Source organism: Oreochromis aureus, linkage group 5 (assembly GCF_013358895.1).
Source record: "Oreochromis aureus strain Israel breed Guangdong linkage group 5, ZZ_aureus, whole genome shotgun sequence".
NCBI lineage: Eukaryota > Metazoa > Chordata > Actinopteri > Cichliformes > Cichlidae > Oreochromis > Oreochromis aureus.
Genome location: NC_052946.1, coordinates 14,185,581 through 14,212,019, shown reverse-complemented (window position 1 = coordinate 14,212,019; position 26,439 = coordinate 14,185,581). Strand labels below are relative to the sequence as shown.

Here is a 26,439-nt window from a genome sequence, read left to right as displayed (position 1 = left end):
GTCCATTTGTGCGTCTCCATTTTCCTACCCTCAGTTCCCTCTTTATCCTTCTTCCTTGTTTCTCCCCGGAGGGCAGGAATGAGAGGACAGATAATATCAGAGCGGGCCTTACACCATTACCTTCTGTCTGATAAACAGCTCGGCCACTCTATCACCCTCTTTCTCCCAGTCCTTCACCAGTGGAGAAAAAAAGCAGACATGGGGGCAGGAGGAGAAAATCTAGTTTGGGATAGGGTGTGTGTCTGTGTGCTTCGCTTCTGTGTATAGAGAGCAGCTGTTTGTTAAAGTAGAGATGCGAAGTATCAGGGGTCCTGATGGCATCCAATTAAGGGAGATAAAATGATGATGAATTGCTGCTGGGCAGTGGAGACCAGTGCTCCTGTATCAGTGTGTATGTGTATGCACATATGAGCTCACTTATACAGGAAGAGAGCAGAAGAAAGCAACCATACTGATTTGGAGAAGATTGTGTTGGGGAAAACAAAGAAGAGCGGGTTCGGAAAAGACACAAAAGGGAAGTTTCTCGGCAGAGCTTCCAGGAAAAAGGGAGTTAGAGAGCAGTGTGCAAGATGGATGAGGAGGAGGAGAAGTGAAAGAAGAAGGGTGCATTGAGACTGTACTGTGAGAGAGTTTGAGGAGAGGACAAATTGTCTGCTGGCTTCCGATGGGAAATGAGAGAAGTATGGCAGACAAGAAAGATGGATAAATAGATGAATGAATGGATAGACTGAGCAAACAGAGGTCTAGAGAAGAGGCCAAACATGTCTGCAGGGAGAGTGGTTAACACAAACCACACTGGTCTAATGGTGTCACACACCCCGTGATGTGTGTGTGTGTTTGTAAGAAAGAGAGAGAGGGGGGCTGAAGCGAATACAAACTAAACTCTCTTGACTTTTTATGGGAATTGGGCTCTCTTTATATAATTAACAGTAAAACTAAAAATGCTAAATTGCACATTAAAAAAAAATTAAAATATAAATGCACTATAACATGCGCATATATTCATACACACATAGTGCTAAAGGTAGCAGGACAAGGCTAATGAGGGCCTCGGTGCTGTTGGGTGGAGGGTTGGTGCAGCAGAGCAGAGTACAGTCTGGCCTGGCATGGCCTAGCTCAGCTTAATGAGATATAAACACTAGACCTGCCATTGCACTCAGCCACAGCACACACTGACACTGTTTTAATTGGCTTGCACATTCTGTGTGTATTGTGTGGGGATGGATTTGGGGAAAAAGCAGTAGACATTCACTGGGTTTCACTGTGGATAGCTGCAGATGAAAGATTATCATCATGTGGCAGCCCAGACTGATCTGATCTCTTACAATGTTGTTTAAAGTTAATGTATGTGTCTTAGTAGATCTTATAGCTGGGAGAAACATGAGTCTTGATCATGTGATTTCCTACTATAGCTCAAATTACTTGTGTACATATCTGTTTAAGTTTGTGATATTTAAAGAAGATCTTGTGTGTTTGCTCATCTGTGCTTATTTGGCATTTATCTGACTGCTCGCTGACCCATCTTCTTTTAAAGCAGCTCAAAGTGAGAGAAAGAACAGACAATGACCTTCCTATAGTGTGCTCTTTTTTTTTTCTTCCTCTCCTGCATTCTTGTGCTCTCCAGCAGCACCCCTCTTTTACCTCCCTCTCACATACTGTGTGTGTCTCCCTCATTTTCCTCTTCATCTCTGTCCTGTTGCTGGCTCACTTGCTCTCCTCCTTTCTGACAGGTGAAGAGCACAGCTCCCACGCTGCTGTCCTGGATAAATAAGAATTAACTGCAGCACAGCTATCTGCATATGCCAACTTCTCCACCCCACTTTCCTTATCTAGTTCTCATTTCTCTCCGTCTCCCTGCATCTCTGCAATTTGTAACCTTTACTCCACATATTCTTTGTCTCATAGCAGCGCTGCACTTTTTCTAAATGATTATTTGAAGAGACATCTGAAAAGCTGAAGGGATTGTTATAGCAAGGCTCTCCTGCCATTACCCTGGTGAGAATAGAGACCATCAGGAGGTCAAGCCAGAGAAAAGACCTGGCCTTACTTTCACATCTCTTAGAGAGCATTTGCACACTTTTCTTTCCATGTGACTGTCTGAAGTGTGGCCATACATGTCAAACACCTTCTGATCACAGTATGCTGGCATAGAAGAATCAGTTTTCTTCTCCTTGTAGACATTCCAAAGATGTCTACCTTTTATTAGTATATTTATCGTTCTACAAATATGGATGTGTACAGAATGAGCCTGTGCAGTTAAAGCAACATAAACATATTGTCAGTAATAGCATCTTGTTATATGCAAGTCATTCTATAAGAGATTAAAGTCTTTGATTAAATATAATACTAGAAATTGGTAAATCTTCCTGGAAATCCTGTGATTAATTAAACCATTAAGTTAAGTTGCAGCATCACCTTATTTGTAATAAAGACTGAGAGCATGTGCAAGCCATGCTGACTTCATTTTGAAAAATTCCCAGTGGACGAGACAGTGTAAAACTTTAAATGTTATTTTGTTTGCATTTTGTAATAAAGGGCTGCATAAAAACAAAGTTTGTCATTTAATGCCAGTTAATGTCTTCTGTTTGTTGCATATTTTTTGTTAGATTTGTTAATGTCATGGAGAGTGCTCTTAGTGATGGCAAACTACTGGAGTTACTGAGTCAATGCAAAATGTGGTCTGTATTTCCTCATTATGGGACCAGCATATACATACATATGCGTTATTTGGCAGAGAAGTTAGTTAGTGGCCACCAGAAGAATGGCATTAAGTTGAGGGAGGAGAAAAAAGTGTGACGCCACTGAAAATCTGGACGTTTCTGCCAACTACCAAAAATCAGCCTTTTGTCCTGGGAGAACTTTAGCAAGCTTACACTAGCTTAATGCATAGGCTGAAAAATAAGAAACATCGACTATGGCAGCATTATTTTTCCCTCAACCCAGCATTTTTCTCCCCTCCACCCCTCTCTTTTTCTTTCCATCAATGAAGGAAGTATGTGTGCAAACGGGTATGCACATATGTGTGTTATTGTGTCTGTGCTGGAGATAAGCTGGGGAACTGGGTCCAGCCATGCTACAATCCTGTTAGCATTAGCGATTAGCACTGGCTAACAGGCTCCTATTATGAGCAGGGGCTGATTCTCTGTCGCTTGACCGTACACGTGCACACATGCACGCTCGTACACACAAACACAAAACTATAAGACGGATTACCACTTGATCCTTGATAAGGAAGCTATATCTGCCCAGAAGTTGTGTGTATATAAAAGACTGATGGTGTGTACGACAAGACCTGGACATCCACTGTATGCCGAGTCTTATCTAGGCTGGCAAAACACATTTCACTTTACTTCACTGTGGAATATGTCAGAACTAGAATGATGTAGGTTGAAGGTTATGTTATGTCAACTAATGTTTTTTTGGATCACCTTGAGAAATCTGTGAACAGAGGAAGAGGGTAACCTACATATTACATACATATCCCAGGCATGGGCCTGCCCTGGGCAAAAGGGATATATATTTTTTTTAAGCACACCTTCAAAATGACCAATAATGAGGCTGAGGCTCTCATAGAATTTACCCATTGTTACCTGCCTTAATTTCCGTCTTCACCCTACCTTCATTCATGTACACCTGCCTCCCATTCTTTAGTTTATAGTGACAAATGTCCAGCTACAGCGCCGGACTTTCAATCTGTATTTTCTTGCTGAGAGCCTCTTGTAGGGTAGTCTCTATTGTCCTTAATCGTTCCCCCCTTTTTTTTTTTTTTAAGTCATTCCATTTTGTTTTGGGTTTGTTTTTTTGGGGTTTTTTTGTTACACTGGCTTATTTGTTGTCACTGCATATTCTTGTTTCCTTCATGGAATCTCCCTTTCCTGTTTCTGTAATCTGCTGTTTCATTGTAAATATTCTGCATCCCTAATTTTCTCTCTGGAGTGCCCTCTTTGCAAAATGTAGTGATTTTGTGGTTCCATTTTTCAATGTGACTTTGTTTTTTAGAATTATTTCTTAGTGTTTAATTTTCATATTGGAATTTGCTGTATGGTGTGAGTAAACCCTGTCCAAGGCGCATGTGTGTATTCCCTGAACGCTGTGTTGTGCAACAGTGGTGGTTCAGTATAAAAGTTTAATAAGCCCTTGGTGCAATGAGAGAAGATGAGCTCTGGATAATAACCTAACCTTTCCAATGGCTCCCCCACTCTCTGCTGCCCATTTAACACACATACATGCACATACACTCTCCTCCCTAACTAAATATGCATGTTTGTGTTGTCCCAGTTCCCAATATAGACACTTCTTTGAGGATGATATACAGGCATGGACAAATTCTTATATCATAGATTTAAAACAACAAAAAACAGAGGATAGATAGCTTTGGTGTTTTATGTGTGTGTACTTGTGGTGCACGTTTTGAGGTTGACAACTTGCCATGGTAAAAATCAGTGTTAAGTGGTTGATATACATCTAAAATATGTTACACTGTTGAGTAAAATTGGTAATGTGGTCAAAGAAGAAAAAGGCCTTCTCTTAGAATTTGTGTTCAGCAGAGAAGCAAGGGCAGAAATAAATGGCACCTTGGTCTCTTGTCCTTAACTAGTGTCCTTAACTTGTCCTTGTCCTAAAGCTAGTCTTCTGTCCTGATGCATGTATAGATATGTTTTTGTCTTTTAAATGGTTTGGAAAGAAATGGACTGGTATTCAAGTAATTGAAATTTTGGTTATTTGTTTTTATTTGGTTATTCTTTGTCATGTAGGTATTGCAGTGAGTTCCTTTCTCTCTGTTTGTGTGTGTTCAGCTTAATTTCATTCAGGTTTATTTATATAGCGGTATTCCCTGTTAATCTCTACAAAATAAAGCATTCAGGATAACCGTAAAGGGACTACAGTGTTTAATTTTGTTTATTTGCCATTTTGATTTTGACTGCTTCAATTTAACAACCTTCGTGTCATGTTACAGATTATGAGAAACCCACCTGCTGCTTAGTGTAAACACAACTGACTGTTCAGAGAGCGGTTGATCATTTTCGAACCCCTTCATCAGCTTGAGCAATTTCCAAATACAAAGCTGACCTTGGCTGGATAACAGCCTTCTTCTCCACTCTCACCATCTTTCTCCCACTTGCATCTCTACCTTTTATGTCTCAGCTTTATTCCAGATGTCTTGTGTTTCCTGCCTATTTTTGCCTCTTTATCTCCTTCTCGCTGCGATGCTTTGATGCTTTTTCACTCTTTGCACATGTTCACAGTGCAGTGTCCCTGTGCACTTCCTTTTTTCTCCCCGTTCTTCTCTCCTATTGTCTCGCATGCAGATATACACTCAAACACACTCACACGTTCTCTCCATCTTTACCAAGTGAAGAAGTGCTCTTGTTCCCAGGCAGACTGGGTGGTCTAGTGGTGGAGCGATGAGGAAGGAGGGAGGGAGAGATTGAAGAAGTTCATATGGTCAAACTTCAGAAGAGAAATAATAGCTGATGTCCAAAATGTGTTTTTGCTGTGCCCTATCTTCCTGTGTTTGCATGTGTTTTTATTCATCATATTTTACTTCCTGTACAGACCATGTGATCAGTCTTTGATGAATTTGCCGCCATCCTTCACTGGAAGGAGTCCCATGTGCCGGACATGTATTTATAGTACAGTGTGCACATGTGTTTTTCTGGAAATGTTTGGTATATGTGATAAGGAATCTGGTTCATATTTCCTTGTTTGACTGTGGACTTTTTTGGGGGGTTGAGGCAGATGAGAGAAAGTCAAGCTAAGATTGATAGGGGAAGAGGTTTGTAAAGAGGTATAGGGAAGGAATAATGAGAGGGAAAGGGAAAGAGAAAAAGGAGGGGTGGGAAGGAGGATTGCAAGAGAAGGAGAGGCAGAGGAATGTGTGAAAAGACCGAGGCAGACATGTCAGAGAACAAATTGAAAATGCCAATTTCACTTTAGCCCCCACCAGCTCAGGCGCTTACAGCCCAGCCCCGGCCTCTTATTCCATGTGTAAATGAATGGTGTCCACAGAATAACACACAATCACCTCTCTCTATCCATCTTGCCCTCGCTATTTCTCTTTCACCCTTTCTGCTGCATTACCTGCTCTATACCCCCTCTCCTTACCCACTTTGTCATCCTTCCTTTTCACTGTCTTTTTGTTGTTTTCTCTCCACTTCTGAGCTTTTGATCACAAATTCCAAGTATTTTCACGTCTTCTATCATTTGGCTGTTTTTTCTTTTCTGTTTGCCCATCCACTTTGCTTTTCACACCCTACCTTATCATTTTGTGCTGTGCCAAGGTTAATGTTTTGGCTTAATAATCTAGTTGTAATGCAATAGCGCTGTCTAAATTCAGAGCTTGCTATATCTACAGTGAGACTGTAAAAGTTTTTTTCAGTGTTCTGTAGGCCAGCTTCCAGGTAGAGTTGCTCAAGTAAAAGTTTCAGTAGTTCACGGCTGCTAAATAAATTAGAGTGCAAAAATTTGCCTGAAAACACATTTTGAAAGAATTTGCCTTTAAAATCAGCTCTAAGAGCAAAGTGGTATTTTTTCTGAGATGCATGGAGACGTCTTTCTTTATTCGGATATCAGCGTCTCAGCCTTCAGGGCCCGCTAAATGTAAATCATCCAATCACAAAAAAAAGTGATGAAAGAATTAATCAGCCATTCACACATTGTGACATTGCTGTGTCCTCTCATTTTCTTATCTTCTCAGTGCACATTTTTTAGTCTTTTCCCCCCTCAAATATATTCAAATTCACTATTATTACAGATGTCAGGATAAATCTCACAGTATCACAGTGGAGTGGGTGATATCACATAGTGGCAAAGTTGTAGCTAGATTCAATCTTTGAGGGCTCATAGCCCCGAGCTTGGGGCTTTCACATTGGATTTTATCACCACTCTACTAGAAGAGAAAAGTCCTGCTATCTCTCACCCAGAGGCTATTGGAGATACTGACCATACCAGAGGTAGTGAGAGGGGCTGGGCACCATTAGGTCATTATCTGAAGTCTCACCAGCCATCACCTCAACATTGCTACAGACAACACACACATCTCGTTATATAGTGTCCGCTTTATGTCATCTGAAATACAGCTAAGGAAAGAGACGTTAATAATGTAAAACCTGTCTCGGTGAAGTCTGTGAAGTTCTTGATGAAGATGTTGTATTTACCTCACATCAGCAGGGGTTATTGGGGAGGCGGTGTAATTTCTAAAGCTGCATTTTATTTGCTGGTGATAATTGTCATTGATAATTTATATGTTGGGAGTTTGGGCAGGGACTCACAGGAGCTCTTTTCTCCGTTACCCGTTCAGTTAACACGCCGCCATCACATCACCGCTTTTGAAGCTTGTTGTCTCATTTAAAGCAATTCCGTAAAACTGATTATGCCAACGATGAGTCAATTACATTTCAACTCTTATTAGTTCAGGATGCAAAAATGAAATTAGATGAGAATATTATTGTCAGAGATATATTATGCGTTTCATTCATCACTGGAATGGAATGAGTCATACAGTGATGGGGATTCCAATCTCTTAATCAACTCTGCGCTCTGCCAGGCAGCGGCGGATGTGCCGTGTGTAAAAATCACAATATAGCCTGTCTCTCATCATTCATTTTTATGGCCCTTCAACTGTGTGAGCACCGCAGGGTATGACATTACTACCAACCACTAGCTTAACTGAGTTTGCTCTTGGTATTAGCTGTGTTTTTTTTTTCTCGCTCTTATGAATTTATTGAAAGAATTTCATTGAAAGATGGAATGTTTTCTGATGATGATGCTGATGTAAGAAAAATGTTGAATGGATGAGTATGAATTTTAATCTCGTTCTCTTTGTTTTATATTTCAGTATAATTATGAGGGTAATGACATCAGCGACCTGCCTGTCGACCTGTCTGTAGTTTGGAACGGAAACTTTGTCATTGACAACCCCTATAACATTAAAGGTGAGTAAGTGTGGTGTCATTCACTGGTGAGCTTTACTTATGGTAGGAACTGAATGTGGCTGAATGAGTTAGATTTGTCTTAAAAACCGGGAAGGAATTCAGTGTCCTGCAGTGACGTACAACATTTGTTTTTTTTTTACCTTAACATTTATATTTATAACTCTAATCAGCTCTCTTTATAAAGCTATGCTGTGTGTCAGTTTTGTAATAATCACCCAATCATCTTTTCTGCTTCATTAATGGTACATTACCCCCAAATACTACAGTCAAAAAGCAGCCATTGCTGGCCTATTGAGAGATTATTGAGTGGCTTCCTCCCATAGTCCAAAGACATGCATGTTAGGTTAATTGGTGGTTCTAAATTGGCCGTAGCTGTGAATGCACTGGGTGCCTGCAACAGACTCGTAACCTGTCCGCAGCTACCTCTCACCCTATGACAGCTGGGATAGGCTCCACCCCCACCAGAACCCAGATGGATGCATTAGTGGGTGGGTGTTTTTAGTTGGTTAGCTGTTTCAAGTTACCCTAGATACTGTTACATTTTGACACAATCTTACACAGGTACATATTTGAGAACAGTATCGAGATAACTCTGTGTGTATTTGTCAAAACAGTCACATTATTAAACTGTTTGCTTTTTCTCTTTTGTTAGCGCACAGTTAAACACTGCATCCGAGGAATGTGCTCAAATCCTCTGTCAATGCCAGAGAGTTCACATATTCTAGTTTTGGTCATTTGTATTCACTAATGCATATATTGAATAATAATTACGTCTGTCAAGGCTCAGGTTTTACCCCACGAGACTCTTTTGTCATGGCTAATGGGTAGCAACCAGTGTCAAAGGGATCAATGTAATTGATATTTTCTCTCTCTAAATGTTTTAAATTTCAGTCTATTGAGCCACGTTTAGGATGTACAGTATGTGCATGTTGTAGAGCAATGAGGCTAATTTCTGCTTTGTTTGCAAATTGTACCATTTGAACAAAGCAGAAATTGGCAAGCGTCATGAGTCAAGGTGCAAAAGACCGCTACACTTAGTCTTAACTTTACACCCACTAATATACAATTACACATAACTCTTTGATTTTAACCAGATTTTTACCATGTTTTGTATGCATATTGTTGCATTTTCCTCTTTGTTAATGTCTTTAGTGTTGTAGGCATCCGTGTGTAGCTTGACTTGTGTTATTTTAATGTGATGGTGCATAGAAGACGTATATATTTCTTTAAACGGTATTTGAGTGCATTATATTTGATTTAATGTGAAACCACACCTCATCCAGGAACCTTGGGGGGTAATAATTAAACTCATATACATTCTCAGTGCACCACTGTGGGAGAAGACAATGAGATCATGTCTGTTGGATATAATTACTGGTAAAAGTCTTTATAATGCTGTCTTCGTAATTATTGTGGGTTGTAAAGCACAGTGGGGGATGTAACATTATTCCCCTGCTGTGAGGTAAAGTAACATCATCGCCAGTTCGATATAGTCTGTGGATGAAATGCACATTGAGTTTTGTACAACAGAGGGAGTAGCATACTCTGCTCCTGGTTGTTACTCATTAATGTTTATGTACACAACAAGTAACAGGTATTTTGTATGTAGTATTTACTGCCAGAATTTGCCGTTATGTCTTACATGTTTGTAAGTTAGTGATTATTGCCATTTGTCTGTGCTGTTTATTGATCACTCTTTGTAGTCTAATTGAGGCAAGCAAGCTGTTGTAGTCTTAAATGTCAGATATTTCTCAGTATGAGCGCTGTAACTGGTCTACATGTGTTTGTACCATGTGAACAAAGGCGTGTCTGTAGTATTGTAGTCTTACTTTGAGTGGGGCTCATCACTTTGTGCATTGTGTGTTATCTCAAATGTAACACATCAGGCAGTGACCTACAGCCTAAATGTGGCTCTCGTCCTCCTTCTCCCTTCTCTGCCAGCCACCTCTCTATTTCTCAGTGATGATAATCATCTAGTAGAGTGCAACTGATGCTCACTCATCTTAAATACTGATAGGTTAATGTAATTAAAGACGAGTCGTTTAGCAGCCAGTAATTGGTATAGGGTTTCTTTAAAGCTGCTCCGTGACCAATGGGATTTGGGGAAGGAATAGCAGAGACAGAGAGAGGAAAGATTTACTCTTCTGTTCCTCGGGCCTTTGGGAAATCGGGCCTTAACTCAACTTTGGCTCAGTGACACTGAAGAAGTTTTGAAATTTTATGATAAAGCTGAGGAAGTGAAAATAAAGCAATTCAATTTCATTCAAAAGAAAACTGTCAGGTTTCTTATCTGCTTATTTCAGTCTGAAAATAAGATAGTCTTTGACTGGAGGGAGTTACAATCCAGCTGATAAGCAGCAACATAAGAGACTGGTGCAAGGACTTATACAAACAAGGAGAATATGCAAACTCCACAGAGAGGTTCCAGCTGGGCAGCAGGTCCAAACACAGTACCTTCTTTGATGTCTTTGAGGCCACAGTGCTAACCGCTAGCACACCCTGTCATTTCTAACATATTATATTGATTGGATGTTTTATTCACTTGGTATCCTCAGTTCAACAGTAATAATTTCATAAGGCTTCATTTCTCCCTCCTTCTCTTCAGCTCACCTGTATAAGTGCTATGCACTGAGGGATAGCTGTGGGATGTGTTTGAAGGCAAACCCCAGGTTTGAGTGCGGCTGGTGCGTTGGGGAAAAGAAGTGCTCCCTGAGACAGGAGTGTACTCCCCCAGAGAGCACCTGGATGCATGCCACAACAGGAAACAGCCGCTGTGCTCACCCCAAGATCACCAAGGTAAGGCTTGATAATAATGACACATGCTTACACATATTGTATTGCAGTTAAGCATGATTCCAAGATAACAGATGGTACATGTCTTGTTGTGCAAATGTACCCACACATACACACAGACCCCTATATCCAGACATATAATAACTACATGCAGAGTGGACTGTGCACAACAGAAATATTCTCTTTGATGGATACTACAAAATTGAAGAGAAAAATAAAGCAGAAATAGTTTCTTTTTTTGTAATTGCTCAGCTCATTATATCACACCATTTCAAAAACCCCTTTGAATGAAAGCTGTTTGAGCAAAGAATGTGAATCATAAAGTGTCCACATTCATCATTAGCCCACTTTAAAAACAACATTGCATGGAACAGCTAAATTCAAGGTAAAGAGAATAGGCTTCTCTAAGCATTGCTAAAGCACACACTCACGCTGCTGTTTGGCTGTTCATGACCTAGCAACTCACTGCAAACAACTCAGGGGTCTGAGAAGAGAGGCTTCACATTACAGTATGTTACTTGTAAGCAGGCTATGATTGCCTCTTATATGTTTTTTCTACAAGAATCCAAGCCAGATCATTAGTAAAAGCAAATTTTTCAAAAGAGGAGATTTGAAAACTCTTCCTGCTCAGTGTCATTGTTTGGCCCCGGAGAGTGAGGGGGACATCCTAGGAGGGCAGACAGCAGAGAGGATAGACAACTTAGAAGCCAACACTAAGACTGCAACAGCAACACAGATGGGCTGGCAAGGAGGAGGCAGTTCACACACTCCAAGACTGAACACAGTGACGAGATCAGAGACGACGGCTTCACACAGAAGCGCACACAGACACACACATGCACCTAAATGAAGAGTCGGAGAGGGTGGTTGTCTGGAGAGAGACAAAGAAGCCGAGGATGTGGTAGTGCGTTAATTGTGTCCCGCCACGGGTGCTGAATATGTGCGTGCACATGTGCATGTGTTCATCTGACAGGCTGGCAGAGCCGAGGCGTCTAAACACCATAGCGTAACCATCTGTTGCCACTAGTAACCGTGGCGGTGGTCCTCGTCTGAGTGCGACCTGGGTCACAGTTCCTACAGCTCACCACTGGGACTAGTGCACACACACAGTGCAGTTTGAAAGCAATGCACTGCTGTGTGAGACGCGTCCTGACATTCAGCCCTCTCGTCAGTCTGTCTTCTGTCTTCTTCCATTTTTACTGTGTCTCCAACAGTGATTCAAACTTTCAGCCAAGCATTTCTTCCTTTAAATGTATCTCAAATAAGCTGAAGAATCATCTAAATTCTTCAATTTAAATGAGTGTGAAATATATGTTTAAAATCCACGCTCATTTCATTGATGTTGACTTGTGTGACTGAAGCCCTCAGTCCATTTCCTGTGTGACATGGGTTCGTCTCTTTGAATGTGTAATGAAGATACTGGTTAATTGGAGCTCTGGCACATAGATAAAACCGTTTGCTAATGCTCCCTCGCTCTTCGTGCTCGTTTCAGTTATCTCTTTGAAACAAGCATACAGAGGCAACTGGGTTGTGTGTGCGTGCTTGCGGGAGAGAAACGGGAGGTGGTAGGGGGGTTGTGCTCACAAGCATGTGCCGTTGCATGCATATGTAGGGGTAAATCCTGCCCTTGGGCAAGATGTTGGTGGCAGTCAAAAAGCTGGCAAAGAGCTTCAAAAAGCAGCAGGAGAAGAGACGCGCTGCAAGTTTGAGAATGCAGAAGAAGAGACAAAGAAGAAGCGGAGAAGAAAGAGACACTGGGGGAAGCGTTATCACCAAGCTGCGCCGCTGGCCTCACCTCTCTTCTCCACCTTTGACATTTACAGTTTGACATTTAACGCCAAAAGAACATCTGCAGATGACAAAGAAAATCTCTCCTTTTTCATCTGCCATTTTATCTTTCCCCCCCAAAGTGCATCACATTGGCCACACAAATTGAATATTATTCCACTTCTTAGCAACCATTTGGTCAAATCCCCTTTTCCCTGTTTCATCTTATTTTTTCTTTTTGCCTGATTCAGCCTGCTTTGTTCATTTATGCAGCATGCTAGCTGCTGTGTGGCCAATAGCTGGTGGATTAACCACTAATTTCATTTGGACCAGGGAATGTGTGTTCAGCTGGGGAGGAAACACCACTGGAGACACACATGTGTGCACAACGTACACACAGTAAGAGCTGTCAGAGCAGCAAGTGTTTAACTTATTTAGTGTTATTTCTGAGTGGGCTATTGTCCATTTGATATTTTTCAGTAGTGTGCAGTGTGGCTTCTGTGCCACTAACAGCTTTGGCACCTAGTACTTCTCTCCAAATGCAGCAATTAATGTTTTAGGTACTAAATGATGATTTTAGACATTGTAAGAATTTGGCTGTTAAGCTGATGAAGTGCTATTTTTATTGTGCTGTGTTTTTGTGCACTGACATTGTGCACAAAGATTAATTAGTACTTCCTTCCAAGCAAGCAAACACTCCCTGTGTGTGTGTGTGTGTGTGTGTGTGTGTGTGTGTGTGTGTGTGTGTGTGTGTGTGTGTGTGTGTCTGTGTGTGTGTCTGTGTCTTTGAGCCCGCGCAAACACTCACACAAGCCAGCAAGACTCACAATGGTGCCCACACATTCTCAGAAGCCTCCAAATCAAAAATAAAGTAAGCTACAACTTAGGTAGTCTGTATTATATTCTCAAAATTGCATTCAAAGCCACATGGATAGGGACACACACACACACACACACACACACACACACTCTCTCTCTGTATGCCACTGTGTCCCAGTGTAGCACAGCAGTGTCCTGGTACTGGCCTTGGATGCTGCCTGGCCCTCCATCATCCATCATCTCCTGCCTGCCATCTCCTAGGGGACAGGAAGAGCATCACAGCTAGCCCTTAGAAACCAATTAAAACAACGCAGGCCATTCCAGTCTGTGTGTGTGTGGGAGGGTTGCATTTTTAGGGTTTTAGCACGTGGTAAGCTTGTGTGCTCCATGTGTTTATGTGTGAGTGTTTCTTGATGTTGTATATGTAATAAAGTGCATAAATGGGTCTGATGGCCAATCTTTCCTCCCTCATGTACTGCTTTAGTGGTTTTTGCCTTTGCCAGTTTTCTTTATGTCTTATCTCTTTTTTCTAGTTAGTCTCATTTGTTTTTCTCATCCTTTATGTTTTTTTGGCAACACTTTTTTTTAATTTCCATTGCTTCCACCGACCATTTCCTCTGTCTATTTAAGTATTCAGTATTTTTCATTTTCCTTTCCCTTATTTTGAATCTCATCCTTTGGTCTTATTGTTCCCTTACCTGCTATCTTCCTTACCCTCTTGCTTGCAACCTCCTTATTATCAATATAGAAATAGATATTGTTCTTTTTACGGGCATTGATTGACCATGCTTCTGTGATTTGCTGATTGTATTTTGGAGCTAAACAGTAAGCCCCCGCTGTTACAAAAATAGGAGTATTTACCCACTGTTGGGTAAATACTTGCCATGCTCATTCATAAAGGGGAGGATTGTAACTGGATGTCAGCCACGATGATGTCCTAATTAAGCTCATGTACTTGTTTAATGATCAGAGTTCAGCCAGAGGGATATAATTGGCCCCGATGTGATTCTGACTTCTGACACAGATTTGTTCCTGTTCTATAAGGCTACACATCTTCAGAGCTAATATTATTTGACTCAGTCACATGGAAACATTTAACGTTTAAAGACTTATTTGATCCCTCTCTTCTTTCACGTCATTGCCTCTATCAGATTGCTTGTGAGTTTTTGTTTTTGAGAGCCTTTCATATCACAGATAAACTCTAGAAGCCTTACACCATGTTCATATCATCTCCCCCTGTGTCCCTTGCCCATGTCCCCCTTCCCCCCTCCTCCTCCTCTAACTAGCAGATGCTATCTGTGCACTGCTTCTTAGCCAGCCACAATAGGCCTGACATAAAGCCTCCAATACATCGGGACAAGTCAGCCACAAAGAGAAAAAAGCGAGTATGAATGAGTGTAGAGCGTTATGATGGTGAGAGGAGAATAGAGCGAGTGTTTAGGCTGGTGGCTTTTATCAAAAAGGGCTTTTTGTTTGTGTTGTTTGGTTGTGGCTGGAACAACGTGCATGTGTGTATGCGTCTCACTCTGTCTTTGTGTGTCTGTGTGCTTGATAAGCCAGTGCTTATAGAGAAGGAGAGGTTGATTACCATATCTAAAGATTGTGACTGGAGCACTGCTGCATGCCAGTCATTCTTTTGTCTCCAGCTAAAATATATACATTTGGGCACACTCTCAAAGACGGAGACAGAGACTGAATTAAAAGACACAAGTTCAAGATGGAGTGCCAGCTGATAAATAGCCATTAATTAATATGTGCAGCATTTCATTTCTGGCTTGCATGACACTGGCTTTGTTCCCATTGTGTGTTTGTGTTAGTGGTTTTCTAAACACCTGTGGCTTTTACTAACCTGCCACCTTTTTCATAGTGTTAGACTGGGTATCATTGTAGCACCAGGTGGGGACATATTTGAGTGGGTTGAGAGGTTGATCTAATTAATCTGTAAGACTGTAGATAAGCTTTAAAGAAGCTGAATATTGCAGAACATATTTTCATTGTTGGCATGGTGTCAGTAAGATTGATACTGTCATTATGTCTGAGTGGTAAAAATGAAGCTACGACTGCTGCTTAGCTTGGCACAAAGACTGGATGCAAGATGTGGCAGCTGCAATGGCTCTACCTATTGCCATATTATAATATTTCTGTTTTACACAAACAAGCCATAATATGTTAATTAGTGACTTTTGGTGCTGATAGCTGGATTTTGTAATGATTTAGATATCTGAGCTGTTTTGGTTTTTTTTTCCACCACCTTTGTTCTTTATGCTGTGCTAAGCTAACTAGCTGCTGACAGTATTTCCTAAACTATTAAATTATTTCTTTTACAAACCTGAATATTTGAATACATTATCCCTGCTGTCACCTTTTTTCAACACTTGGTGTATTCCCATCCTTGTTTTTAAAATAGATTAAATGTGTAAATTTGATAAAGCAAAGGACTAGTTGCACCACTTTTAAAGATGGCAAAGGTTTTGACCACAATCACTTAATTTCACTAGAATCACTGTCATTAAAGGATTTCTTCATAGAGAAAAAGTAAATTTGCACAGCGTAAAGTTCAGCTTTAGCGAAGCTTGACAAATGAATCAAATTGTTAATGAATTGTGGTGACAGTGCTGACCTTTGAAGGAACAAAGAGTGATATGGAGGTCAAATTGAGTGAGTTGACATAGCTGCACACGGTTTTCAGTAATTTGTTGGATGGCACAAATATTAACCATTTTAAGTCTGTGTTTCACCAGGCTTCCAGCGCCGCCTCTAAAGACTTACAAGTGGAATGGGCCATATTCTAGTTGTTGGTGACCGTTGAACCGTCCAATCAAATAAAACATACGGGAGACTGGTCACTGTTTTGCCCCTTTGTTTCAATGTTGACGTGTTTGTCTTTGTAGAGCTTTTTGTGCCACACAGCAACTTTTTTATACACCAAGCAGAAAATTTCGAAGTAAAAAAAAGCAGGATTCATAATCGATCATTTTTCTTTTGTGGCAGCCTACACCCCCACTCCATGACATCCAACCACTAATGTCTCCCCAATAACCCCCCTCCCTGTTGCAACAAATGACCCCACTGCCCCGCCGTGTTCTAATCTAATTAGCTTTAGCCCTAATTATACTAGTAAAGACTGATTACCATTGTCTGCATTGGGGCTGAATGAATAGAGCCATGATTAGCGACTAGGCTAGCCTCGGGTAGCCATTAGCACCTCCGTACACCTTTCACAGACCTCTAGGGAAAAAGAAAAAGCAGAAACCAGGGGTCACTATGTGTTCTAATTGTATTCAGCCTATTAATCTTCACAACATTAAAAGAGGGACGTAAGTGAGGGCTTGATGGGTAGGTCCAGGTTAAGTGTGCGAGTTGGCAAGTTGTGAATGTTTGACTGAATTGAGGTGGAGTTAATGGATTCAAGGTCATTTTTCATCGTGCTTAATGAGGTAGCAAGAATGTAATTCATGCAGAATGAAACATGACCATAATGACCTAAGTAAACTGCCATTCATGCTTAAACACAATATACGCCACATGTGTTGTTCTGCTTCACTTATGTCCTCCTTTCTTTGGTCTTCCACCCAGTTGTATCCTGAGACTGGGCCCAGACAGGGAGGAACCATGCTGACCATCACTGGTGAGAACCTGGGTCTACAGTTCAAAGACATCCAGAATGGAGTCCGTATCGGCAAAGTGACGTGCAACCCTCAGGAGGACGAATACATTAGCGCCGAGCAGTACGTTGGCATTGTCTCTCTCTTCACCCTGTTACACCCACTGATTTAAACCTCACTCTTTCTAAAACTCACTGCTTTCTTTTTTGTCTTGTCCCCTATTGTTGTGACACTGAGTGCTAAGCACAGCCCTGTGACTCTCTCAGACCTTTGTTTCATAAAACCTTCAAAGGTTAAATGCTGTTTTCCACTAACAGACAAAACCAATTCCTCACAAATAGCCTCAAGCTGTGCATGGTACTGCTACTTTCTGTACATGTTCAGTCCGAGTAACTCTGACAGCAACTTGAATAAAACCTTTTCAACTCAACTAATGCTCAGGTCAGGTCAAGCAGCATTGAAATACCTCATATAACTCGCCTCATTAGGATTAATTTGACCCATTTTTAGATATAAGTGGATTTAATATTATCAAAAGTGTGCAATATACATCCACTGAAAGCTATTCTTCATATGAAAGGTTGTCATGCGAACACTCTAATTAAGTTATGTTTACTGTTTTCTGGGAAATGGTGAAGTACAGCAGATTGCGCAGATGTAATTTAACTCCCATTTAATAACTGCAGTTGTATATCCTGGGTAGAACTCAGAGTAATGAATAACAGTCATGTTCAGTCTATGACTGAGCTCTTTGTTTTAACCGTTAACAGGGTGCCTCTTTGAAAAAATGTTCTTTATTTCACGTGTAAATGATATCATGTGAATCATTAATTAAATTACATTCAGAATAAGAAGAAATCTGGGGCACTGTCACACTGGCAGTGCCCCATTATAGCTCCTCCAAATACTGGGGCAATGAAATTACAAGATGAGTCCCACTTTCTCTTTTATGTTGTATTCATCTAAGCAGACAAGATACATTTTCTGATGAGGAAAAAATTGGTGAAGCTCGTCACAGTTGGAGGCGTCCTCAATATTCTATTTCCAACCATGTTGCTGTCATTGTACAAAAATGCCCCATTTGCTGAGTTTTGCAGCACAGTCCCAGCAGACTTGGTTTTCTTTCTGCCACCCTCGCTAAGAAGAAACCAGAAGAAATGTGACTTTGATGGTTTGACAGTCAGGAAAACAGAATGCTGTTCCACACTCACTAGTGGGTTTAGAGTAGTGTACTGACATGTCAGTCTTGATTTATAATTTATAAACTCGTGTGTTGTTTTGTTCAGGCAGAGCGGAGCAGTTTTACATTTACTTCTATCACGAGGCCGTGCTGTAGCCTAACTTTTTCTTTCAAACATGTTCATTTTCTCCAAGTGATCACATCCAAAATGTCAAGGTGGTGACGTTTAACCCAGCCAGCTCAATAATGCTGCTTTTGGCCCGTTGCCATAGCACCCGCAGGAAGATGAGGGCGCGGTTAGCAGTTAGGCTGTCATGCTAATTAAAAGTGATGTTAGCCATACGGTGCCATTAGTGTCCTGGTTGCACTCGTCATTCTTGTGACCCTATCAGAGCCATAGCGCAGAAGACAAGACGGGGTCACAGCATTGACAGCACAGGTCAAAGGTCAGCTGCGAAAGAGAAGAGGATGTGCAATGACTGTTGGGCAAAACGTAGACACCTTGTTCTCGCTCTGGCTTTCTGCTTCTGCCACCTCTTCTACATCACAGTTTCTGTGATTGGAAAGAATTGGATTGCAAGGAACTGTGGCCTTTTCCCACCTAAGTCATCAAATATTCACTACATGGTTTAACTTCACTTTGAGAAAAGTAAATCATTGCCAGCTGTGAAGAAAAACAGAACCTAAGCTCTCTCTTTTTATTGCCTTATTAGTAGTTACTATGTGACAATTTGACATATGTTGAATTTTCTACCATTCTACATTCCACCAAAGTTATTTGATTGATTGAGGCATAACTTATGTTGTTGTCATCTTTGCTAATGTACTTTCTAACCACGTAATACCAGCTCAGTGTAGCCACCTGTCATCTGGGCAATAATGATGCAAGCGGAGCTGCATTCCTAACTGATATTTGTCCAGCATTTTAATCATGGCCTCTGTCATAGCAGGAGGACAGGGAATAAATGAAAGGGAAAGTAAAAACAATGGAAACGCACAGCATCGCAATGTGAAATTCATTGTTGCGGCCGCGATGCAGTTGCCATGGCCACCTGCAGGGTGGATGGAAGCAGGAGAGTTAATAACTCATCTCAGGGAGGGGAAGCTGAGGTGATGTGTAGGATATGAGCTTGTTCAATTAATCAAGCTCTTTCCCTTTATCCCTCTCTCCTTCTTACTTCTTTCTTTCTCCTTTCTTCTCCGACTCCCTCCTTCCTTTGCGCTCTCGTCCTTTCTCTCTGTCTCATTCGTGCGCTCTAGCTAATTAACATTCAACTATGTCTCCAGTGGGTGAAACATGAAATGAGTGTGTGTGTGCGTGTGTGTTCTCCCTGTGGGCTACACCACCATTCCTCCCCATGTTCAATCATTTCTCCTGTGGATTTTCATTTGGCTAGCCAGCGCCCAAGGCCAAGTGCGCAGCTTATGGTTCTACAATACACGCTAATGCATGAACACACACAGAAAAGCTTTTCGTTTCGTAGCAGTTCACATTATCTCTAATAGAACATTTGCTCTGTTTTTGTTATTTTTATGAATAAGATGGAAACTAATGAAACACTTCACTTATAACTATCTGAATGCTTTTCTGATTAGACAGAGCAGAAAAGAAGTATTCCTCATTTTTTTTCTGTCCCTTTTTTTTGACCAAGTTGTCACACTATTAAGCAAACACTGAAACTGAAAACATTCACTCATTTACATAGTGATAAACTTTTTTTCCCCTCTTGTTTTCAGGATTGTGTGTCGGCTAAATGATGCAACAGGTTACAGAGTGCAGGAGGCTCAGGTGGAAGTGTGTGTCAGAGAGTGTAGTCACCCCGACTACAAAACCGTCTCAAGCAAGGCCTTCACTTTTGTGGTAAGTGTTGTTGATGTATATTACAACTGTGTTTTTGGATGATTTTAACACATGTATTTGGCCGCCACGGTCCAGTCGATAAGTGACTCTTAACTTGCTTGGCCTCTGTCTGTGTCCCTCTTTAGTCCCCATATTTTACACGAGTCCATCCTTCCACCGGGCCGCTATCTGGAGGAACAAGGATCACTATTGATGGCAGTCATCTCAACGCGGGCAGCGCTGTGTCTGTGAAGATTGGACTCCACCCCTGCCGTTTCGAGAGGTGAGTTAATCCAGAGTACTTGGAGTATCTACAGTATATTCTTTTAGTTCAAGTGTTTCAACCTGAAGGTTTTTTGGGGGCAGTTTACAACGAAGTCACAGAACTCTTGTTTATGTAAGGTTTTTACAGAGGCTGATTTTTCTAAGAAAATGGCAGTTTAAACTTGTGTTGTGCTGCTGTGGAGGCAGGGGACCATGTTGATTAAAGCTCTCCAAACAGTGGAGAGGAACCATTTGGCCTTACTGTTTCAAGATGTTGTAATCAAATGTTTGCAGATTTACTACTGATTTACTGAGTTAAAATGTAGCTGTTTTATTTCCGCTCTTTAGACAAATAATAGCCATATAATGCAGAATATTTTTTCCTACATCTGCTACTCTTTTTTTGCCAACTTTTTCCACCGTTTGCTGTGTTTAATAATTGTAGTTATTCCCTGTTTTTAATGTATGACACTCTTCCCTGGTCAGTGCCTTCGATTTGCAGCAGGAATAGCAAAAGCAGCGGGTAACAGGATGACCTGCAGTGCTGTAATTCCCAGCACTTGTGAGGATGACAGTGTAGCCTTTCCCAGTGAAGCCGATATCGTTGTTCTCTTGTGCTGTGGATGGCTTAAGTGCATGGCCCACATTTTCTCAAAGATATGACTATAATTTGAAAGGAATGATATGGTGTTGCTGGTAATTGGTAACTTACATTTTGCTGCTTTGAACCGATGTTTGAAATATGTAATTTTTCTCCCACTTTTTTAGTTTTTGGAATGATCTTTCTCTGCTATCTTCACTTGTCACTCAGTCTGCAAGAGGTTGTGTCTGGATTTCAAGAAGAGGAGACATTGATCCAATTTGATATGACTCTAATTCCCCTAGCCAAGAACTCCATTGTTTCTTTGAGTCTCTTGCTGGCAGACTCACAAAAAACTGGGCTTTGAACTAAATCCAATCATGTATGGTGTCTGGCAGATGGCACAAGAAAACATCACAGAAAAGATTGTTAGTTCCCTAAAACAATCGCATATATACTGAAAAGGTTTGTCTGATGGAAGCTTCCTTGTGGAGGTTATGTTTGTCAGATAGGAAGTGGTATAGGAATACTCCTTGTTTCCACTTTTCTTGTTTCTTTGCTTTAGAGTGGTGTTTTTTTTATTGTAGTGGTTCCGTTCTCTCAGGCAACAAGTGACAGGTTAAACTAATAAGCTTGGACCCATCAAGTTCTTTTTATATCATATCAAAAGCAAAAGTAGAGGCCAATTTAAAGCTCTGTAGCACATCCCGAGAAAGGTGAACATAATAGTCTTGGCCTTTCATTCACTGAGCAGCAATAACCTTTATGGCCAAAGTAATGAACTGGTTGAGTCTATCTCTTTAATGTGTCTTTGTATTCAGTGGGGCCTCTGCTTTAATCAAAACCTATTTACCCCGAGTCACTCATCCTCTTATCTCTCTGTGCAACCCCTTTTCTTTCCTTTTTTCTTTTTCCTTTCTGTGTCCCCTCCTGGCTTCTTTTGTGTGGCCGCAACCTTGTCAAAAATACGTACGCGGCACCACAGGCACTCTTGACGGTGACAGCGTTGTGAAAACTGTTTCCATGGAAACACAGCACTAGTGGAATGTGGAAAACCTTTTTTTTTTTTTTTTCTCATGCGTCCTTCAGTTTTTCCCGTCTGTCTTCATCCCCTCTTCAGCAGCCTCTCGCTCTGAGGACCCTGTGAAAGGAAATAAAATAAAATTTCCTCCTGGGACAACGACCCCCAATATGTCCGTTCTTGTTCAGTTGCCAAACCCCACCCGAAATCCCCGGAAGATGTTGGGCCAAAGAAGCAAAAATGGATTTTTGTTCTTTCATCTTCTCCATCTTTTGTTTTATGTGGATTTTATTTTCACAGCGGATAGTTGGGGCAGGATCTGTGTGCAGATCAGCTTGCTCTTCTCATGTTCAAAATTTCATACTGTCCCACCTGCCTCCATGTCTGCACCACTCATACGCATCCTTTTGCACATTCTTTGAGTGCTCTGTAGGGCGTTAGCAGACGTCGACTGACACAAAAAGCATACTTACACCCCGAGTAAGTGTTAATCTTCTGCCTGTGAACAGCATTTATATGGAAATTCACAAACCCTTTACACAGTACACTTGATCAACACACTGTGCACGTACACAGGTATGCCCACATAGGTTGCCATCCCCACCGCTTCTCTTCCAGCAGTGTCTTCCCTCGGTGGGGAGGGGAAAGTGGAATGAGCCACTGGAGTGGAGCACAAAGTTTCTGGCAGCAGCGCAAAGTTTCACAGCAGGTCACAGCTGGCTGGCTGTCTGCAAGGGAGGGAGTTACATCACACAGAGAGACAACCAGCCTGATCTGCCACTTCAGATCTGTTAGCCAGAGAAAGCGAAGGAGGGAAGGAGAGACAGACAGAGAGAGGGAGAGTGTGTAAGGGCTTTGAAGTACAACAGTGTATGATTCAGGCTGACGAAACCAGGGCTGGACAGACTGAAAGATGTTGGCCTTGTGGATATGTGACGGTCACCGCCGTGTCTGTGCGTCAGCCTGCTTTTTTTTTTTTTTTTTAACACTTAGGATAAATATTTTACAAGTAATTGAAAGGATGAACAAGAGTTTCCTTCCTGTGTAATTGTGTTTTTCTGTTTGGGGTGCCTAAAAACTCATTGTTTCCAGGAACTATTAGCATTAATCCTTAACTCGATCACTATGAGACAGAAAGCCACACACTTTTCTCTTGTCCTCTCTTATATCTCCCACACTTTTAGGCGGAGCGCCAAGGAGATAGTGTGTGTAACCCCAGCAGGCCAGGCCACGGGCCAGACACCTGTCATGGTGGACATAAATGCTGCTGAGCTGAGAAACCCAGATGTCAAGTTCAGCTACACAGAAGATCCTACTATCCTCAAGATCGAGCCTGACTGGAGTATCGCCAGGTAAGGAACCAATCAGTGCTACTTCCAGGACAACATGGTTGAACATTTTGGATTCATGTTTGTCTTTTTGTTTTTGTTTTTCTGTGTTGTATCGAAGAGCAAAGATAATGCAGTCTTATATTTGAGTTATCAATTAATTCTCATTGTTTACATAGTGTCTTCCAACCCTGAAGGTGATAAACACTGAATATTTTAGAGCAGTTGTTAGAAAATGGAGGTGTATTGTCATGTGTTACTGTATTTTTAATGTTTTGCTCACTCGTTCATATGGCGAACTATCAAACATTCACTATATAATGCATCAGCATATCATGTGATGATTTCCTTATCTATAATTTATATCAATACGGTGTTTTATCTACAATTCTGCTTGATGTACCTAGATCTACAGAACAAAACAAATACAAACGCATGAATACATTATTGATCTCCGGTGATGACTGTAGAGCAAATTATTGGCTTTTTTTCAACTAATCTGAAATATGAAGTTTCTGGAGAGCGTATTCCCTCTCCGTTGTCACACTTGTTTTACTTTTCAAAACATTATTTATTCAGTTTATCTTTATGTTTCTAAAGCAAATCTTTGAGTGCAGGAACAGCAGTCAAGGAGACTCCTGATGCAGTGTGCTGGTAGTTGATGAGCTGCAGCAGAGATGTATCTGTAAATATTACTTGACTTATTGAAATGAGTCTACATAGCCACAGGAAGATTTCCTCCTCCAACACAAGCTGTGTTGTGGAGAGAGGGGGGGGGAAAGCGTCCACATGCTAATGGGCTTACTAGCATGACCTAGAAACTCCCATACTTCTCAGCTGAGAAATGAAGCCAGCAAACACACTGAAACACACTCACACTGTTGACTCATTTACTTCAAACGTACTGTAGTGGTTCCAATGATTTTGGAACCACTTACATATGTAAGTTTTGGTAGGGGTTTTCCTGCTGCTTTTACTTAAAATGACTAAATAAAAGTTAATTCACAGCCCTGAAAACATGTTCAAAAGTAAATCCCGAATGAAAAACCAATAAACGTTGCATGTCATAATCTCAACACAGTTGCTCCAAGATGCTCAGCAAGTGAAATAATGTTCGCCTTTGGTTCAGATTTGTCAGTATTAAGTTGTTTTTCAAAAGTAACTGTACTTTGTGCAGACAGTTCACATAAAAAGCTTTTCAGGACAAGGCATAGTAAATTATTTGTTTCTGCAACTTTTGTCTTCTATCTCAGATGTTTATTAGTATCAGCTCTTACTCCACCGGATGCATTGTCTGTTTAGGAAGTGTTACAGTCATTCACTGCATCGTCATACGGGGTTGAGGTGAAACTAGAAGTCATGGTTAAAACTCTGCAGGAAGACAAAATCTTCCATCATGTGAAACAGGTGTGAGTGGAAAAGGAGTCTAATTTGGAGTGGAATGAATGAAAGGTTGAGGATAGGAGAAAGCACTGTCGTCAGCCTCGGGGCTAAATAACCTTAGCACTCGGCTTGTGTTTGGTGTTTCAGTCAGTGCTCCCAGAGTAGGAGTCGCATGCTTCTCTGGGCCATTTGTGTTTTTGTTTTGTTTTTTTATTGACCAAGCTATTCTGTCGCTGTGTCCCCTTTGGTGACCCTGGTCCTGGAGCTATTTCAAAGAGTGCTCATTCTCACAAATTTCACACTACAGAGTTTTTTGTTCTCGCGCTTTCAGGAGGAGTTTCTTGGATTAACAGCACAGATACATGGCTTTGCAGCAGTTGCAGGACACTAAAGGGTGTTTACACAGAGTAGTACAGTGCACACAGTACATCATGTAGTTTGCATCATATCTATGGAAATGATTATCCTCATAGAAATACAGTGTTTCCACAAATTAGTGTTAAGAACTTTTCTTTTAACACACTTTTTTGCGTTGCCACCTCGACAACAGAATTTTCTGTTCTTCCATCAACATGTGAAACTAACTGTAAAACATAAAAATAACTTTGCCCAGTTTTCACAGCAGACACTGTTCAGCCTCAGTCAGCACCTTTAAGCCTCTGAAAAGCGGTAAACTTTCTTGCCTCAGGCAGTTTTCTTTCCCTCCTAGCTCCTCAAGCCCCATCACCCTCTGAGGGATGGTGTTACTTCAGGCCCTGAGACTGCCCTCACCTCCATACCTGCACTTGCTTCCTGTTCAGCTGTTTCACTTAAACAGTACTGTGGCACTTCTTTTTTTTTTTTTAGTCCTAGCCTTTTGTGAAAATGTGAAAAACATGATTGAGTATATGATTTGTATTTTTATGTGTGTGTCTTTGTGTACACACAATAGCTGTGTGTTGCTTCTCTACTTCAGCTTTCTATGCTAGTTGTATGCTAACTTATTTAGCTCCTGTCAGAACACCTCACATCAGATAAAGTTCAGCATCGCAGGCCAGCAGAGGCTGACGAGAAGGCATTGTAGGGGAATAGGCCCCACACCCGTATTAGCCATGTCTCTACTGGTCAGCGTCACATAGACCTGAATAGGTCACAGGTGTAAAGGTTACAGAAAATGTCAGATCACTGACACTGTTGCTTTGCCATGTATATCTCATACCGCTTTGCAGCTTCGGTACACTCTGATAATGTCCCCCGGGTCTCAGGCTGTGGTATTGGGAGGCCAGAAGCTTCAGGTTCTCATGGGTAATGCTACAAAGTTACCTGTTTTTTACTGCAGCCTGTGTAGCTGTTTAAACACACTTTGAACATTAGAGAAATCATTTCCTTAAAGTCTGAGTGAAAGACTACAGCAGGAGTGACTATGTGGCAAATGGTGAATCACCAACTGGAGGGCACTCTTTGCTCCCACAGAGAATGTATTATATTTTTATTGGTTGTTTGTTTTCTCCTTTTGTCTTGATTAACTTTATGTTCATCTTTCTTTCTTTTCTTTCTTTTTTTTTTTTAGTGGAGGAACCAAGTTGACCATTACTGGAACTAATCTGGCCACCATCAAGGAGCCGAAAATGAGAGCCAAGTACGGAGCTGCCAAGTCGGAAAATGTGAGTGCTTGGACACCTGTAAACACTTTATTTCACATTATAAATGCATTGATTGGACAAGTGAGGTGGGCTAAAGCCCATATAGACTGCAGGTCTCTCATTCACACTGTCTTGATGCTGGCTCCCTCTCCTTATCCATGAACAAAAAAAGGTGATAACGCGCACACACACACTCCTGGGACGCAGACTCACACACCTGACCCATCGGTCAACCAGCCAAGGGCCCATTTTCTGTTTGTTTTTGATGTTGAATTTCCTTTTAGCAGTTTAACCTTTGAAATG

The 26,439-nt window shown here is 41.2% G+C and overlaps 1 protein-coding gene across 4 annotated transcripts in view; it reads left to right on the top strand.

The window, feature by feature from the left end:
* LOC116326539 (plexin-A1) overlaps nt 1-26,439 on the top strand; it is a 178,155-nt gene that overhangs the window by 126,837 nt on the left and 24,879 nt on the right. For all 4 annotated transcript variants that reach the window (XM_039612261.1, XM_039612262.1, XM_039612260.1 and 1 more), the window contains exons 11-17: nt 7,838-7,934; nt 10,540-10,730; nt 16,890-17,041; nt 19,836-19,959; nt 20,085-20,221; nt 22,988-23,155; nt 26,064-26,157. In XM_039612261.1, the coding sequence (XP_039468195.1) occupies nt 7,838-7,934; nt 10,540-10,730; nt 16,890-17,041; nt 19,836-19,959; nt 20,085-20,221; nt 22,988-23,155; nt 26,064-26,157 (963 nt within the window). The remainder of the gene's footprint in view (nt 1-7,837; nt 7,935-10,539; nt 10,731-16,889; nt 17,042-19,835; nt 19,960-20,084; nt 20,222-22,987; nt 23,156-26,063; nt 26,158-26,439) is intronic.